Here is a 20,221-nt window from a genome sequence, read left to right on the forward strand (position 1 = left end):
AGACCTGGGGGTACGGGGGAAGGATTGCAGGGTATACCCTTTGGTTGGTTGATGATGCATAGAGGGGATTGTAACCATGGCAATGAGACGATATACGATAGAATGAATGTAAAATTAATGTTCTCCCATGTAAACTATCACATAATTCACAATAAAACCTTTAAGAAAAAAAAAGTCTGCCAAGGATCCTAACATTATTCCCCTCTTTTACCCTTTCAAACCATGCCTCTATCCCTTTAACTTCGAAGCCCTGTTATTCCAAGGTTGTGCATACATCCATCATTTACCTTTGTCTCACTTAGCCCATGGGAATCTGCCTAACCCATCAGCCTGTTCTTCCAATCCTCTCCCCCTTCTTGTGTATTGCATGCTTCCCCACACTCCCCAGAACCCAAACTTTCCTGTTTCTCTTCCCTACCCTGTGCTCTATCTTCCCTCCCTCCCCTCCTCTCATCCCATACATCCCAGTGATCAGCAATTATATATATATATCCCCACCCCCCTTTGGGTGGATTCTTTTTCTTAGTCCTTTACAATAATGTCCTCAAGTTTCATCCATGTTATGCGGTGGCTTGCAGCTTCCTTGTTGTTCTTCAAGGTAGCATAGTATTCCATTGTGTATATGTACAAGTTTGTTTATCCATTCTTCAATTGATGGGCACAATTTGTTGTCCTCTACTTTTTTTTATCTTTGCAGTTATTGCTGGTGTGAGTTGTTTTGATTTGCAGCTCTCTAATGCCTAGTGATCATGAACATTTCTTCATATGTTTGTTGGCTGCCCAGATCTCCTCCTTGGTGAAGTGTCTTTTCATGTCCTGTGCCCATTTTTTAAATTGGGTTATTTGTCTTTTTCTTGTAGAGGTGTTGAAGTTTCCTGTATATTTTAGAAATGAGTCCCTTATCTGATGTGTCGTTGCAAACGGTTTTTCCCCATTCTGTGGGTTCCCTTTTTACACTTTTGGTGAAGTCTTTTGATGCACATAAGTTTTTAATTTGTAGTATGTCCAAATCATCAATTTTGTCTACTTTTGTTTGTATAATTTTCAAAATGTTTGGTAGTCTGTGTATGCCCTGTGTTAGATCCCTCACATTTTCCCGTAGTTTTTCATTGATGACCTTCATAATTTTGGGATTCACATTTAGGTCTTTAATCCATGCTGAGTTCATTTTTGTATAGGGCAGAGGTAAAGGTCTTGTTTCAATCTTTTGCATATCATTTTCCAATTCTGCCAGCACCATATGTTAAAGAGACTATCTCCTCCCCATGTATCATACCTAGGCACTTTGTCAAAAATCAGTTGGCTGTATGTGGATGGGTTAATTTCTGGATTCTCAATGGTTTATGCTATTTTGTATGTTGAATGGAAAAAACACTTTTCTTACTTCATTTTCTGATTTTCTTATTTCATCTCAAAATAGTGAGAGAAGAAATGATGGGCAAATAACTGATAGCCTATTAAAGTAAAATTTGAGGATCACAGTTTTTTTGTGTGTGGGAGAGGGTGGGAGGAAAGCGGCCCTTAGAGATACTCATGTAGTAGTTGGGGAAATAGAGGTTCTGAGAAGCTGACCTGTCCAAAGACTCCTGGTTTTGTGAAATCATAACCAAAAGAACCGACTCCATGGCACATAACCAACCAACCAACCAACATAGATTTCTGGTGTGGTGCTACAGAATAAGCACTGGACTGCTAGCCACAAACTCACCAGCCACTGCTTGGAAATTGTACCCTGTCACTATGAGTCAGAACTGACAGCACTTAGCTACAACAAATTTTAATTCACATATCTTCCTAAAAGTCGTGTCTTTAGACTATCTTGCTGTTATTAACCTGAATATTATTAAATGCTTCCATTTAATGAACTGCAGTTGATGGAGTTGCTGCTGTAATTGTATAATCAGTAATTCTTTTTTACTTACTCTTATATAACATTTTGTCTAATTCAAAAGTTCTTTCAAAATGAAAAAAAAAAATATTTGAAAAATCTCATGTTTTTCTTATACACAAGTGGTATAAAGTTCTGAACCACTGACTGAATTATTTGAAAAATAAGAAGTGGTTGGCATGAGTCTCAAAACACTTTAGATACTTAATTTTTTTAGACTTGGAAAATATTTTCTGCTAGTAAAATAAAGTGGGGAAGGAAGTGTGGTGGCTCTGTAGGATTAGCCCTGGACTATGAACCACAAGGTTAGTGGTTTGAACCTGTGAGCTTGTCCATGAGAGAAAGATGAGGTTTTTCTGCACCCATAAAGATTTACAGCCTCGAAAACCATATACAGGGTCACTATGAGTTGGAACCAACTCGATTGCACTTAACAATAGCAACAACAAAAAAAAAAAAAAAAAGAAAAGAAAAAGAAACTAGGAACCTATAAAAATCAGTGATTAAATTATTTGAAAGTTCCTCAGCTGAAACCTTTGTTAATTACATATAGTAGCTCTGTGTTCATCAGCTTTGTGGCAAATTCTCACCTAATATTAGTAAGAGACCTTTCCAGTAGATTAAATGTGGTCCTAAAATGTGAATAGGAAGGTCAAGTGTATTCATGACATGAAGAAAAGGAGATTAAAGAGAAAAAAAACAAACTGGTGAATGAGAAGGAATTGATTTCATGCTCAATGAATTTTGGCATTCTTTTGTCTTAAGCTGCTGGTTAAATAACTGTAACTAAAGTAAAGAAGTCTCTCAACAAAAATGTGTAGCCTAATTTATTAACTGTATGACTAAGTAATGAGAAAATTATGTCACATATATATCATGCTACTGTTTTCATTTGACCTTATGTCTTCGTAATTTCTTGATCTCAATAGACTTTCTTGCTGTTTTATTTCCTACCCTTCTTTCAACTTGATTCTCATATAGTTTCTCTTTGGTGGAATATTTCAGTAGTCATTGAAATAATTTGGCAACCTGAGGGACTTTTTAAAAAAATAAGTACTATTTTCTTCAGGAAAAACAAAGTATATCTTCTTCAGATCATATTTCCAACTTTCGTCTTCTAACAGGAGTGTATATGCAATAATGAATAATAATTATTTTATAACTATGTAGCAAATGCAATATACAAGCAATAAATTTGTAGTCAGCATTTTTCCTCAAATACTGACCTATCTGAAAAGAAAGTTTGTTTTAATGAAAGACAGTTTGGGTATTTTTATAAGATTTCTATATATAGCCATGCTAATGAAGGTAAAATTAAGTTCTTTAATACTGATTACTAAGTTTTGAGATATTCACCAAAATAATGTTAAGCGTATGTTCATGAAGTTTGAGCTGCTTTTTCTCCATGACTTGAGGTGTAGAGGCTTGCAGAGAGAGAGCCTGGGGACCCCCTGACCCTAATCCTTGGCCATGATCACTCAGGCCCCTGGCAGCTTCCCAGAGTGGGAGGGAGCTCAAGGCAGAAGGAGTGTGGGAGTGGTTATCTTTATGTCTAGGAATTGGAGGGCAGGAAAAAGAGAAAGTGGGAACATTTAAGTTAACTAGTAAAGTATTTGTTGTTTCTCGAGAAATGCATTGTTAAATCCTGCTGCCTTGTGACCTGGTTTCTTTCCTCACCTGGGGCTATTACTGCAGGTGTACCTCTTGACTGGTCTGTGGGAAGAGAATGGAGAGTGCTGGCTGTACCCAAAACGTTGCTTTAGTATTGGAGTGTTTGGATTAAAATATTATAGTTTAAAAAATGACTGTCTCATGAGAAATAGTTGAACCAATTAACTAGAAAATTATAGTCATATAGGACAATGAACCACACTGTCTAAGAGAAAAAGTATATATATATACACACACACATACATACATACATATATAGGTGGTGCTGTGGGATAATGCATTGGACTGCAAGGTCAGTTTGAATTGCAAGATTAGCAGTTCAAATTCACTGGCCACTCCTCAGAAACCCTATACAGGGTTACTATGAGTCAGAGCTGACTTGACAGCACTTAACAATAACATATATATATATATATATATATATATATATATTCACAGTATATGATGTAAGTCTGTCTTATTTGTTTATATTAAGAATAATACTCAAGAATACAAATATCCAATAACTTTTGTATTGAAAGACTCAAGGTCTATTGACTTGAATTGGACAATTCTTTAAAGCAGAAGTCATGTATAAAATCTTTGAAAAGCTACCTAATAAGTTGTGGGGTTTCTTGTTGTTGTTGTTATTGTTTTTGTTGTTTGTGTGTTTGTTTTTTAATAAATTTGCATGGTAAGTTTTCTAATGCAGCAACTCTTACAAAAATACCTATTCTTAATTTATAACTTAAATTGTTAAAATATTTATAATAGGAAAGATCATTGAAATATTAGACAATACCTATAAAATAAAAACTGAAGCCATGAATTCTTTATATTCTTATGAAAATTGTTCTGTGCTGTTTAAGATTTCACTTGAAGGAAAATCGTTCAGAAATAATATTGGCTATATGGAGTCCTGGTGTGGTGCTATAGGATAAACACTGGACTGTTAGTCACAAGGTCTGTAGTTCAAATCCACCAGCCAATCTTTGGAAGCCTTTTATGCTATGAATCAGAATCAACTTGACAGAACATAAAAACAGTAACATATGGATTTTATAAAGAAAAGACTGTCTTCAGGGATCTTTGAAGCTGAAGTTTCAGTTAATTAGAAAAATCCCAGTAAATTGAGAATCCCATTCTTAATTCAAAATGTTCAATGTCATTCATTTAGAATGTCTTGTCATTATCATGTGTTCCATTGTTTCTAGACCTTAGTAGAATTTTCACTACTGTTTTCCTATTTTACCAATATAAATAAAAATAAATCTCCAAAGAAACTAATGGGTTCTTTTGGTGTTACTTTTCTCAAAAAAAGCAAAACCAAACCCACTGCCATGAAGTTAATTCTAACACATAATGATCCTGCACAGGGTTTCTGAGACCACAGGTCTTTATGGGAGCAGAAAGCCTCATCTTTTTCCCACACACACAGTGTCTACCGACCTTGTGGTTAGCAGTCCTGTGCTTATCCTACAGTGCCATACCAGAATTTAGTCCCATCTTAATCCTTGTTGTTGTTATGTGCCGTGGAGTCGGTTCCAACTCATAGTGACCCTGTACAGGGTTTCAGAGGCCTAAATCTTTACGGGAGCAGAAAGCCTCATCTTTGTCCCGCGGAACAGCTGGTAGTTTCGAACTGATGACCATGAGATTAGCATCCTAATTCGTAACCACTATGCTACCAGAGCTCCTTATCTTAATCTTTAGTTCCACCTTAATATTTAGTTTCACCTTAATCCTGTTTCATTAACAATTCACTTTACAATCAGTCCGAAATCACAGGCATGTAATTATTTTTAAGTACCTTCCAATTGGTTCCAACTTATAGTGACCCTGTATAGAGTTTCCAAGGGTTTGAACTCCTGATCTTGCAGTTATTAACCTATACCAAGATATAAAACATTACATTATCCCAGAAATAGGTACTGATGAAGATTAAAGACTTGTACCTCAATGTAAAGCAAACAAAAATCTTCACCAATGGATCAATAAACAAAATCATGATAAATGTAAATTGTCAAAGACTTCACTTTGCTTGGATCCATAATCAATGCTCATGGAGGCAGTAGTCAAGAAATCAAACAATGTATTGCTTAAAGCAAATCTGCAAAACACCTCTTTAGAGTATTCAAGAGCAAAGATGTCAATTTGAGGACTAATGTTTGCCTAATCCAAGCCATGGTATTTTCAACAGCCACATATGCATATGAAAGTTGGGCAATTAATAAGGAAGACTGTAGAAAATTGTTGCATTTTAGTTATAGTGTTGTCAAAGAATAGTAAAGTACCATGGACTGCCAGAAGAACAAGCAAATTTGTGTTGGAAGAAATACAGCCAGGATGTTCTTTGGAAGAGAGGATGATGACACTTCATCTTTTGTTCTTTGGACATGCTATCAGGAAGGAATAGTCCCTCGAGAAGGAAATCATTCGTGGAAAAGTGAAGGGTCAATGAAAAAGAGGAAACCCACCAACAAGATGCATTGACACACTGACAGCAACAATGGGCTCAAACATAACAATGATGAGGATGGCGCAGAGTCAGGCAATATTTAGTTTTGTTGTACATAGGGTCACTATGAATTAGAACTGACTTGATGTCGCCTAACAATAATAACAACACCCCCAGAAAGTTCCCTTGTGTCCTTTCAGTAAAGTCCCACCATCTGCAACCAACGTTCTGATTGAAGATGCCTCATTGACTAGTTTTGCTTGTTTTAGAATTTCATATAAAGTATACCTTCTATACTCGTTCATGTGCAAGGCTTCATATAATCACAATCTAATTTTGCATTTTTGCTTTCCTCAAAGTGAGATTAAGTAACTTCATTCTTAGTTTTCTTTTCATTCTTCTTCTTTTTTTTTCTGATTTGGTGACTTTTTTTACTTTCAGGACTGTTTCCTGCCATTCTCAACCTTGCCAGCAATGCTCACATCAGCACCAATGCGACCTGTGGTGAGAAAGGGCCTGAGATGTTCTGCAAACTTGTGGAACATGTGCCCAATCGCCCTGTGCGGAATCCACAGTGCAGAATCTGTGATGGTAACAGCGCTAATCCCAAAGGCAAGTGCTGCTTCTTCTGTTCAAAAGTACGGATGGAAATTTATGCTTTAGATGTGAAAACTACAGACTTTTATATTAGGAGACTGTCTTCATTCTCTAGTGCTGCTATAACAGAAATATCACAAGTGGATGGGTTTAGCAAACAGAAATGTATTATCTCACTGTTTTTAGGAGGCTAGAAGTCCAAATTCAGAGTGCCGACTCTAGGGAAAGGCTTTTTGTCTTTGTCAGCATCCATAAGCCCACCATTCCTTGGAGATCTCTTTGGCATTTTGGCATCACCCATTCCCTGCATCTAGTAGCTTCACAGTGTAGGGACCCCGGGTCCCAAGGACACACCCACACAGGGCCCTTCTTCCTTGGTAGTAATATGTCTCTTCATCTCTACTCACTTACAAGGTAAAAGGTGTTTCTGGCCACATCCCTGGGAAACCCCCTTACATCAGATCAGGTGATGGGATTAAAGGTACCACAGTCCATCCATAATCCTTCTACTGGTTTATCACATAATGGGGAATCATCACATAATTGTTACATGACATCATTACAAAACTGCGAAACCACTTAGAATCATTACCAAGCCAAGTTGACACAAATTTTGGAGGCACACAGTTCTATCAGTTACAGAGACCATAAACAATGTGATCAGCTTCAATGCGATTCATTTCCACAAGTTTATAGTTCTGAAGCATTAAAAAATATAAAGCACTAATTGAGAGGGAGGCATGTTTTTGTTTTCTTTTAACAGAACGACATCCAATATCAAATGCAATAGATGGAACCAACCATTGGTGGCAGAGTCCCAGTATTCAAAACGGGAGAGAATACCACTGGGTCACTATCACTCTGGACTTGAGACAGGTAGGTAAGGTCAGAACCATTGAGGAATGCCTACAAGCTACTGAGGTCTATTCTTCTGATGACTTTTGGGAAAGTCTGGTTGTTTGTTAGCATGTTGATCTTCTGGACTCACTCATTTTCCACTAGATTAAGTCAAGAGATGAATACAAGTAGTCCACGGTGTCATTTTTTGTCACATTCATCATTCCTGGGTATCTTTCAGAAGATGGATGAAACTTTTCTCTATGGTTTGATTTTTTAAGATGTTATAGGACACATTCATCCATCAGATCAGGTGCCAACAGACCTATTAGAAGACAAAACATTGGCAGCCCTACCTTTTTAAGCTTGTTGTTAGCTGTTGGTGAGTCTGATTCCACTCATAGTGACCTTATGTACAAGGGGTTTCAAAAAGTTCATGGAAGAGTGAACTTAAGATATAATGGAATTTTTCTAAGAACTTTTTGAAGACCCTAGTGAACATGGTCCTGTGCTGTTTCATGGTGGTTTTTGCTCTAGTGCATTGTTGCAGACTTCGTGTAGTGCCTTCCAACCTAGCTGTGCAGCTCATCTTTCCGCACTATGCTGACCAATATTCTGTTGTGATTTATAGATTTTCTAATCTATCTTGCTCTGGAAGTTTGGCTGAAATTTGTCTACCATGGGTGATCTTGCTGGTATTTGAAATACCAGTGGCAGAGTTTCCAACATCATAGCAAAATGTAAGCTACCACAGTACAACAAATGTACTGTCTTGTTATTATCATTGTACATTTATCATATAAGGTTTTTATGCAGAAAATGAGGTGAGAAAACAAAAAGGGGATGGTGTGAAATCATCTCTCCATCCTGTCAGGTGTTGTCTGTCATGGCTCTGTGTAAACTGGAGCGGCCAAGTGCTTCCATGAGAAGAGCCTTCAGTGTGAACTAGGAAAGTCCTAGAATGGCTCTGGCCACGTACGCATCCTCCTGCCTCTCTCAGTGCCATACAGGAGAGTGGAGAGAAATGTGACATGGGCTCTGATGATGACAAGCATTCTAGGAAAGGGAAGGAAGGGAAGAGGCATCTGGATGGGATGGAAAAGCGAGGTAGGTGGTGGTGGGTATTTCACAGGTGTGGCCACAAGTCCCAATTTGAGTTCTCAACAAAAGCCATTGCATGATGTTCTCTTACTTATCTCCATTTCAGATTATTTTATGTTAGAACTCGTGTGTTTCATTTGATATATTTATATCTGTTGAAAAGGACATGTAATTGAAGTGTGCATTGCAAGATTGAAATAAGGGTTTAGGAGATTAAATGATGAATATTTATAATTCTTTGGATAAGTGATGGTTTAAAAAAAATGTCCAGAGTTCTGAGCAGAAGACAGGATAATACTGTACAAAGAACCTTTGATAATAATGCTAGTGAGTTAGGTAGTAATTAGCTAATCAGGAGATACTTTTTCATATCTAGGTTAAGAGTTTTAATGAAGTAAAATTGCACCTCTAAAATAGTTTCATTCATAAGTCTTGGATTAATATGTTATAACTTGATACTTTCAAATTCTACTAAAAGAAAAGAAAAAAAAGAGTCCCTTTCTGCCCTGGTTTTCTTCTAATTCAGTGGAATCACTTAGAGAGTGATACTGCAGAAGACCAATTTTCCCAAGGAAAAAGTGTAACCATTTTCATTATTAGAAATCTGATATTGCATGAGGTTGGCCAACTAACAACAGGAGGTTACATGTAGATTTCAAACTCGTGTTATGTTCAACTATCCTTTGTCTTGGAATTTCTTGTGCTTGACTTCATGGTTGTTGTTGTTGTTGTTGTTAAGTGCCATTGAGTCCGTTCCGACCCATAGCGACCCTGTACAGGGTTTCCGAGGGTATAAATCTTTACGGGAGTAGAAAGCCTCATCTTTCTCCCGCGGAGTGGCTGGTAGTTTCAAACTGCTGACCTTAAGGTTCGCAGCCCGATTCGTAACCACTACGCTACCAGAGCTCCTTAGGGTAATCTTTTCCTTCAGATTGAACTGAATCAGTTTGAGGTTCCAGAGAGGATCCTCAGTTTTACGTCTTTGAAGCATATTTTTAAAAAGCATGGACACATAGTAATAGACTTCTTTAGATAACTTATAGGAGTTTTGTTGGGTAAGTTTCTAAAATAGAATTACCTAAAATACTTACTACTCAGAATTTCTTTACCTTTTACACAGAGCACAGTTTGACTCTGACACACATGAGATTGGTATGTGTATGCTTATATTTAACAACTGTATGCCTCTATTTGGAGTCCTGGTGTGGTGCTGTGGGATTGCAAAGTCGCTTTGAACCTCAAGGTCAGTGGTTCAAGCTCACTAGCTGCTCCTTGGAAACCCCATAGAGGGTTGCTATGGGTCAGAATCGACCTGATGGCACTTAACAACAACTGCTGATATTTTAGCAAACTTTTCTCATACTTATTTTTTGAGCTTTTTAATGAAAGTGAGCCTTCAGAAAAATAGAAAGCACATGCCAATAGATGCACATATGACCCAACCCCAAAATGCAGGAATTGTTCAATATTTTACCATATTTGTTTCATTTCACTATAATTTTCAAGTGAATTGCAGTCATCATGACATTTTATCAATTCTTCAGTATTTATCTTTCTGGATAGACACCATCTGATTAATACACCTAGCAAAATCCATAGGAATTTCCCAAGTTAGCCATCTATATTCAAATTTCACCACTTGTTCACCAAAGTCTTTAATAGCATTGTTGTTTTTTTCCACATCAGAATCCAAAAGGATGATTTATTGTATTTGATGTTATGCTTCTTAGATCTCCTTTAACCTGAATAGTCAATGTTATGGGTTGAGCTATGTCCTCTAACCACTATATCTGTAGTTATGATCTCATTTGGGCTCTACCATTGTTATGTTATTGGAGCAGGGTTAATGTAGGCTATATCTTTGGTCAATTTCTTTTGAGATATCAACGAGATTAAATAAGGGAACATGGGAGAGAGGGAGGATGAATAATGCCAAGCCACATGCTGGCCACCCAGGTGCAGAAGCTTAAAGAGACATCTTCCTCCAAAGCCAGAGAGAGAAAGAAGCCTTCTCACAGAGCCGACACCATGAATTCAGACTTCTAGTCTGCTAAACTGTAGAGTCCTGGTGTGACACTTTAGTATAAGCACTGGACAACAGAGTCAGTTTGAACTTCAAGGTCATCAGTTCAAACTCATCAGCTGCTCCTCAGAAACTCTATACAGGGTCACTATGAGTCAGAACAGACTCAACAGCACTTAACAACAACAACAGTAAGAAAATGAATCTCTGTTTTAGCAATGCTTTGTGGTATTTCTGTTAGAGCAGCACAAGATAACTAAGATAGAATTTGGTATCAAGAAGTGATGGTGCTGCTCTGAGAAATACTGACAGTGTGGAAGTGATTTTGGAATTGGATAATGGGGAGAGGCTGGAAGGGTTTTTAAGGTACCCAACAGTAAAAGCCTAGCTTGCATAGGAAAGCCTGTTGCTAGGATTATGGACATCATTAAAGGCAATTCAGAAGGAAATGAGGAGAGCTATAGAGAAAGTCAGAATCTTGGCGTGGTGCTGGGCTGCTAACTACAAGGCTGGTGGTTCAAACCAACCATCTGCTCCTTGGAAATCCTATACAGTGTGGATATGAGTAGGAACCAATGCAACAGCACTTAACAGCAACAAAAATAGAGAAAGTCTCTATAATATCTGAGAATACATATGGTGCCAGTGATATAATGGTACTAGACATATGGATGTTAAATGTGCTTCTGGTGTGATTTTCAAAGATAATGATGTTCATGTGATTGGGCAATGGAAGGGTGATGCTGTTACCCATGGCAAAGAATTTATCTGAATTATGTTCCAATTTTTATTGGAATTCAGAACTTGTAAACGATGAACTTGAATGCTTGGCTGAGGACATTTCTAAGCAAGATGTTAAAATGACCACATGGTTTCTCCTTACCACTTTTAGTAAAATGCAAAGTTGAAAAATCTGCTGCACAAACTGATGAAAACTATTCTTTGCAAACTTTTGTTAAAGCCAGTGACTTATGATCTAACGCAATACTACAGCAGAAAATCCATCAGCTTAGACTGAAAGGGACAGAAAAAGAGTGAAATGAATGTTGTCTGCCTCTTGAAATTCTACAGACAGAAAATAGACCAAAGGAACTGTGTCTGTTGTCTTTCAAGAAAAGAAATGGACATTCCTGAGATAGCTTGGAGATCTACAGAACTATTGAAAGGACCATGGGAAGCAGAGTCTTCTTGGTTTCAAATGATAGAGTCTTCTGGATTTCAAAGGGTGGGGTCCCAGTCTCCTAGGTTTCAAAGAGTCAGATCTTGGACAACTTAGTTCCGGAATGTGGGGTTGCCATTCATTTGTGTCAGGGCGATATGGCTGTTGCCCAAAGCTGAGGATTTAGGGATAGCATATCCAAGAGACAGAGAAATAGGCCTTGCTGGGGCCAAAGGGGTGGGGTCTCCACTCAGATGACCTAGGAGAACGGGGCTGTGAAAAACCAAGGGAACAGAATTGCCATCCCAATGTGTCTGGAAAGTGGAGCCCAGGGCCCAGGGTTCAGGGGTTTCCATTCAGAATTTAAAGGGTGTAGTCAACATCTGGCAATGTTGCCCAGATGAGTTTAGAGAAAAGAGGATCCCCCCCCCTTTATTTATTTTAAAGTTTTTATTGTGAGTTGAGTGAAAGTTACATCAGGAAAAGAGGATTTTTAAAACAATATTTTAGTTGTAAATTGGGTGAAAATTTATAGAGCAAATCAGTTTTCCACTTAGTAGTTCATTTTGTTTCATGTCACTGATTACAATCTCCATAAAGTAACAACACTTAACCCACTCCTTCCCATGCTTGTCAATTCTATTCCTCCTTCTTTCCTAACCCTGAACTTTGTGCTTGGGCAAATGCTGTCCTATAATAAGTGAGCATCTCCCTAACGTTATTGTTCACGGCATAAACCCATCTAGTGTTTGGCTGAAAATTGAATAATCGGGGTGAGTTCAGTACCAGGTCTGAAGGGTGATTAAGAGTGATAATTATGTTTGTTTGTTTATTTGTTTGTTTGTTTGTTTTTGGTGGGGAAGAAGTCTACTAGTCTCTATCTGACCACTAAACTAGGTCTTATGATTTTTAGTTTTTTTCAGAATTTTCATTCATTCTATTCAGGACTTCGTATTGTGATCCCTTTCAGAGCAGTCGGTAGTGGTAGCCAGGCACCATCTTGTTTTTCTAGTTTCAGGGCTTTGGAGGTTGAAGTTTGTGGGGACCATTAGTCCATTGGACTTCTTATTTCCATGTATCTTTGATGTTCTTCACTCTTTTTGTACCAGATGGGGAAAGACCAATTAGTTGTACCTTACATGACCATTCACAAGCTTTTAAGACCCCATTCATTATTCACCAGAGTAGGATGTAGAACATTCTTTCTGAGGACTAAGTTATACCAATTGAACTTGGTATCCCTCGGGTCTAGTGACTCATTTCCTCAAAATGTTTGCTTATACCTAAGAAGTTTTCATAACTTTATATACTCTACTATGTGCTCTATTTATGGATATATTTATAGAACATATAATACATATGTAGAATGTTGTTGTTAAGTGCCATCGAGTTGGTTCTGTATAGTGACCCAGTATAGAGTTTCTGAGGAGCGACTGGTGGGTTTGAACTACCAACCTTATATTTTCCAGTGCTTTTCCTACAGCGCAACATCAGAACTCCAGATGTAGGAGTAGCCCCTGTCAAACCTATATCTGTGTGTATTTTTCCATTCTCCTTCCCATACCTGTTCAACTCGCATGTCTATCTATGCACCCATACGTAGATTATTATTATTATTGCAGGATTGTGCCTTAAATTTGTTTGAATCTTGAATCTTGTTGCTTTAAATCTTTTATTCCTCCCAGTGTCTTCTTTTGCCTTCATTAGTTTTTTTTTTTTTTTTTTTGCTGACTTCCCTTTCATTATATATGCCTTCCTCTTCATCTAAGTTAATATGTATCTACGTGGTACTGTGGGTTAATGTGCTGGACTATAAAGTCGGTTTGAACCGCAAGGTTGGCCATCCATGTTCACCAGCTGCTCCTCTGAAGTCCTATACAGGGTCTCTATGGGTTGGAACTGACTCAAAGTCACTTAACAACAATAGCCCTATAGTTAGTGATTTACTCTCCCTTTCCCTCCAACCCCTGGTCACCATCAAATAAGTGTGTGTGTGTGAAAACCTTTTCTTGACTTATTACAATAGTGGTCTCATACAGTCTTTGTCCTTTTGTGATTAACTAATTTCACTCCACATAATGTCCTCCAGGCTCATCCATGTTATGAGGTGTTTCACAGATTTGTTGTTATTCTTAAACATTGTGTGGTATTCTCATGCATGTATGTAGCATAGTTTGTTTATCCTGTCTTCCATTGATGGGAATTTTCATTGTTTCCATTTTTTTGCTATTGTAAATTGTGCTGCAGTGAACATGAATAAGTGAATATGTATTCCCTCAAAGTGTTTGGTTATGTCTAAAATGTTTCCATAACTTTTCATAACTTTGGTTATGTCTAAGAAGTTTTCATAATTTGTGTCATGGCCCTTATTTCTCTTGGCTGTATACCTGGTAGTGGGGTTGCTAGATTATGCATTATTTCTATTTCTAACTTTTTATGGAAGTACCATATGGTTTCCCACAGTGGTTATTTCATTTCACATTCCCACAAGTGGCGTATGAGGATTCTAGTCTCTGCACACCTTGCCAACAGTTTTTTGTTTTTTTGTTTTTTCTAACTTTACTATTAATGCTGGGGAGATTGAGTTTATATCTCATTGTTACTTTGATTTGCATTTCTCTAATTGTTAATAATCACAAGGATTTCTTTATGTGTTTGTTGACCACCTAAATGTCTTCCTTAATGAACTATCTGTTCATGTCATTGTCCATTTTTAATTGGAGCATTTATTCTTTTGTTATTAAGGTGTTGGCGTTTTCTATAAACTTTAAAGATTAGTTTATTTTCTGATACATTGTCAGATAGTTTTCTAAATTTGTGGTTTCTTTTTTTTTAAAAAATTTGTTGAAATCTTTTGATGCACACGTCTAATTTTAGGAGGTCCCAGTTGTCTAGTTTGTATCCTGCTGTTTTTGTGCTTTAGTTACATTTATGGTATTTATGCTGTGCATTGGGGTCCCTAAAGTTTATCTGTACTTTTTCTTTGATTATGTTTCTAAGTTTACATTTACATTTTGTTTTTTAATTCATCTATAATTTGTTTGGAGTCTTGGTGTGGTGCTGTGGGTTAATGCACTGGACTGCAAAGTCAGTTTGAATCACAAGGTTGGCAGTTCAAGCTCACCAGCTGCTCCTTGGGAACTGTATACAGGGTTGTGATGGATCAGAGCTGACTCAATGACACTTAACAACAATAGTTTGTTTTTGTATATGGTGTGAAATATGAACCCTGTTTCATTTCTCTGCAACTGAATATCCAATTTTGCCATCACCATTTGTAAAAAAAGACTATCTTTTTCCCATTCAGTGTGTTTCTGCCCATTGTCAAAGATTAGTTGTCCATAGGTGGATGGATTTGCTTCTGGCTTCTGAATTCAGTTGGATTGGTCTATGTGCCTGTCATTGTGCCAGTAACAGACTGTTTTGACTTTTGTGACTATGTAGGAGGTTTTGAGATTAAGAAGTAAGAGACCTCCTACTTTGTTCTTCTTTAGTAGTTCTCTGTGTTTCTGGGATCTTTTTTCATTCCATATAAACTTGGAGACTAATTGTTTTCATCTCTTTAAAGAACGATGATGACATTTGGATCAGAATTGCATTATGCCTATAGATTGCTTTGCTGTTGTTATGTGCCACGGAGTCGGTTCTGACTCATAGAGACCCTGTACAGGGTTTCCAAGCCTGGAAATCTTTATGGGAGCAGAAAGCTTCATCTTTCTCCCACGGAACAGCTGGTAGTTTCCTACGCTACCAGAGCTATGGGTAATATTAACTTTTTCACAATGTTAAATCTTCTTATCCATAGCATATTCTTCCATTTATGTGGATTTATTTGGGTTTCTTGTAGTAGTTTTGTAGTTTTCATTATATAAGTTTTCTTTTTCTTTTTCATTTTGTCTCTGGTTAGATTTATTCCTAAATATTTAATCTTTTAGGTGACATTGTAAATGGATTTGTATTCCTGATTTCTTTTACAAAGTTCTCTTTGTTAGGGTAAAGAAATTTCACTGATATTTCTGTTTATCTTGTACCCTGCCACTTTGCTGAATCTTTCAAGCAGCTTAACTTGTTGCTTGCTTTAAGATGAAGGAAGAGACCACAAACCCAGGAATGCAGACAACCTCTATAAACTGGAAAAGGTGAGGAAATGGATTCTTCCATAGAATCTTTAGAAGGAATGTAGCCTTTCTGACACCTCTTTTAGCCCAGTGACACTCATTTTCAACTTCTGATGTTCAGAACTATAAGATAAAAACTTCGTATTTTATTAAGCCACCAATTTGAGGTGATTTCTTACAACAGCCACAGGAAACTCATAAAGAAGACAGCACGGTTTGACTTTGCATGGACTTCACATTTATGAAAAGAGATGACTGCATTCCATGAGACTTCGGTGCCAGAGAATCTTATCCCTGAGTACCAGCCAACTGTGTTTGTGGGTTTTCCCCAATCACTCTTATTTTGCTTTGGCAATCCCATTTCCTATTTATATTTATTAAAGTTTTTCTTGTTCACTCTTACATGCCAGATATTGGCATTCTTTAGGTCCTGAATGGATAATTGCAATGTGAATGTATGCCTTTTTTTTTTTGCTCCTGCTAAGATTGCTGTTTTTCCACAGCCTGATTAAAAGATGACAGTGAATAAAACAATTTTTCAACTACTTTGTTCCAGTATGTAAAGTTTGAAGTATAGATTAATGAAATAAAATTAGAAAAACCTTAATATTATCAGGGAGTTGTAGCAATACTATAATTGTGTTCACCTAACTTACTAAATAAGGAACCCTAGTGGCGCAGTGTTTAAGCAAAAGGTTGGTGGTTCTAACCCAGCATCTAGACAGGAGATAGACTTGGATATCTGCTCATGTAAAGAATATAGACTAGAAAACCCTCTGGGATTATCCCACAGAGCCACACCAGAGCTGTTCCTGAGAGCTCCTGATTAAGTTAGCTTCATTCAGTGTCAGCAAATGCTAAAGACAGTCATTCCTGATTTTCTAGTTGATGACAGCTGTTGAGATTATGGTATTTTTAGATTTTGTGTAAAATGTTTGGTTACCTGGTAGATAAACTAAAAAAAAGTTAATAAGCAATGTTATAAGAAAGTCCACTTACTTTAATAAAATATTAAAATAGGAATCATTACGTTTATTTACTTTTATGAAATCATGCTATGAGTCAATGTGCTGGACTGCAAGGTCCATTTGAACTGCAGGGTCAGTGGTTCAAGATCACCAGCCACTCTTCTGAAACCCTATACAAGGTTGCTATGGGTCAGAACCGACTCGATGGCACTTAACAACAACAACATGAAATAATGCCTACTATTCATTTCTTCCATTGATTCAGGATCTTTTAGAAGCTACATTTTTAGATATTGAGTAATATCTTCCTTTCCGCCCCCCACCCCCCAAGATGCTACAGGAACTGAGTGTGATCTTTTTGTTTAAGACACATTTACAGGCTATCTTGAACAATGGAAGAGTATGTGGGTAGTGCCCATAGAAAGGATGGTATTCACTGTCATGTGATTTAGAAACTTTCTTTAGGACTACCTGTGCAGTAACTCAGTGATATTTTTAAACAACTTAAAATTTTAAATAAATCACTCTGAGAAAGAGAAAATGCACATATCATAGATTTTGGATTTTACTCAAAAAACATTTTAGGCCCTATTAATTAAAGAATAAATTTGAATAATACATATTAACCACTAAAGCCAGCAATGATGAAATTGAAATTGAAGGATTCTACCTTCTTCTTGAATCTGAAATTGATCTAATGTGCAATCAAGAGGTACTGATAATTACTGATGATTAGAATGCAAAAGTTGAAACAAAGAGGAAGGATCTGTTACTGGAAAATGTATCCTTGGTGCTAGAAATGATGCTGGAGATTGCATGCTAGAATTTTAAAAGGCCAATGACTTCTTCATTGCAAATACCTTTTAAAACAACATAAAAGATGACTATACACATGGACCTCACAAGATGGGAGACACAGAAAGCAAATTGACTACATCTGTAGACAGAGACTGGAAAAGCTCCATATCATTAGTCAAAACAAAGCTAGGGGCAGACTGTGGAACTGACCATCAATTGCTCATATACAAGTTCAGGATGAAGCTGAAGAAAATTCAAACAACTCTACAATAGCCAAAATATGACCTTGAACACATCCCACCTGAATTTAGATACCATCTGAAGAACAGATTTGATGCATTAGACACTAAAGACCAAAGACCAGAAAAGTTGTGGGATGACATCAAGAACATCATACTGGAAGAAAGCAAAAGATCATTAAGAAGACAAGAAAGAAGGAAAAATCCAAAATGGATGTCAGAAGAGACTCTGAAACTTGCTCTCCAGTGTCAAAATGCTAAAGCAAATGAAAGAAACAAGGAAGTAAAAGAGCTGAATAGAAGAAAAGTTCAAAGGACAGCTCAAGAAGACCAAGTCAGGTGTTGTAATGAAATGTGCAAAGACCTGGAACTAGAAAGCAAAAAGGGAAGAACATGCTCAGCATTTCTCAAGTTGAAAGAACTGAGGAAAAACTTCAAGCAGTGACTTGTAATACTGAAGGATTTTATGGGCAAAATATTGAATAATGTAGAAAGCATCAAGAAAAAATTGAAGGATTACAGAGTCATTGTACCAAAAAGAAATGGCTGCTATTCAACCATTTCAAGAGGTAGCATATGATCAAAAGCCATAGTACTGAAGGAAGAAGTATACAAGGTGCACAGAAATTATTGGCAAAGAATAAGGCACCAGGAATTGGTGGAATATAAATAGAAATCATTCAAGAAAGTGAGGCACAATAGAGGCACTCACTCATCTATGGCAAGAAATTTGGAAGACAACTACCCGGCCAGCTGATTGAATGAGCTCTGTATTATTGCCCATTTCAAAGAGAGGTGACACAATGGAATGTGGAAATCATTGGCCAATATCATTGATATCTTATGCGAATAAAGCTTTACTGAAGGTAATACAGAAATGGCTGCAACCATACATTGATGAAGAACTTCCAGAGGTTCAAGCTGGATTTAGAAGAGGATGTGGAATGAGGGGTATCACTGTTGATATCACATGGATCTTTGCTGAAAGCAGAGGATACCAGAAAGATGTTTACTTGTGCTTTATTAACTGTGTGGATACTGGCAAGCTATTGACAACATTGTGGAGAATGGATACTCTGAATGGCTTAAAATCAAGAAAGTTGTGAACCAGGACTGTATTTTATATCATACTTATTCAATTTGTATTCAAAGCAAATAATCTGAGAAACTGGATTATATGAAGAAGAACGTGTTATCAGGATTGGAGGAGGACTCATTAACAACCTGCAATATGCAAATGATACAACTTTGATTGCTGAAAGTAAAGAGGAATTAAAATGTGTACTGATGAAGATCCTAGCCTTTGGTATGGTTGCACTACAATGTAAAGAAACATAATCCTCACCACTGGACCAATAAATAACATCATGACAAATGGAAAAAGACTGAAGTGCTCAAAGACTTCATTTTGCTTGGATCCACTATCAAAACTCATGGAAAAAGCAGTCAAGAAAATCTGCTGCATAAGACCTCTTTAAGTGTTCCAGAGCATAGATGGAAGTTGGGGGACTAAGGTGAACCTGACCCAAGCTATGGTATTTTCTGAAGCTTCATATACATATGAAAGTTGAACAATGAATAAGAAAGACAGTCAGAGAATCGATGCATTTGAGTTATGGTGTTGGAGAAGAAGAATAAAAGTACCATGGACTGTCAGAATAACAAACAAATCTGTGTTGGAAGAAGTACAGACAGAATGTTTTGGATATTCATATCAGGAGGTACCAGTCCCCGAAGAAGGACATCTTGCTTGGTAAAATGGAGGGTTAACAAAAAAGAGGAAGACCTCAAGGAGATGGATTGGCACAGTGGCAGCAGCAATGAGCTCAAATATAACAATGATTGTGAGGATGGTGTAGAACCGGGCAGTGTTTTCTTCTGTTGTGCATAATAAGGTCACTATGAATCAGAACCCACTTGGTGGCACCTAACAACAGCAACAATTAAAGAGTCCCTGATGGTGTAAATGGTTAATGCATTGTAGCTGCTCACATTGCATTTTTCAGTTTAACTTTGGAATGAAATTGCAGAATGTGGAATTTTCATGATGAAATCAGAGACTTTCAATACAACAACATACTTGAGGTTGTTAATTCCATCAAGTTGGTTCCTACTCATAGCGACCCTGTATAGGGTTTCCGAGGAGTGCCCGGTAAATATGAACCGCTGACCTTGTGATTCAAACTGACCTCGAGGTTAAGCTCTTATCTTAGGGCATCACACCAGGACTTCTCAACGACATACTTTGTTAAGTTGTTGTTAAGTGCTGTTGAGTCAGTTCTGACTCATAGTAACCCTGCATAGGGTTTCCAAGGCTGTAAATCTTTATGGGAGCAGAAAGCCTCGTCTTTCTCCCGTGGAATGTCTGGTAGGCTGATAGTTTCA

The 20,221-nt window shown here is 37.3% G+C and overlaps 1 protein-coding gene across 1 annotated transcript in view; it reads left to right on the plus strand.

Moving 5' to 3' along the window:
- Positions 1–20,221, plus strand: part of LAMA1 (laminin, alpha 1) — a 217,941-nt gene that overhangs the window by 38,548 nt on the left and 159,172 nt on the right. Inside the window, exons 2-3 of the mRNA XM_006868714.1 lie at positions 6,438–6,608; positions 7,357–7,469. Coding sequence (XP_006868776.1) covers positions 6,438–6,608; positions 7,357–7,469 — 284 coding nt within the window. The remainder of the gene's footprint in view (positions 1–6,437; positions 6,609–7,356; positions 7,470–20,221) is intronic.

The sequence above is a fragment of the Chrysochloris asiatica genome, unplaced genomic scaffold (assembly GCF_000296735.1).
Source record: "Chrysochloris asiatica unplaced genomic scaffold, ChrAsi1.0 scaffold00122, whole genome shotgun sequence".
In the NCBI taxonomy this organism is placed as follows: domain Eukaryota; kingdom Metazoa; phylum Chordata; class Mammalia; order Afrosoricida; family Chrysochloridae; genus Chrysochloris; species Chrysochloris asiatica.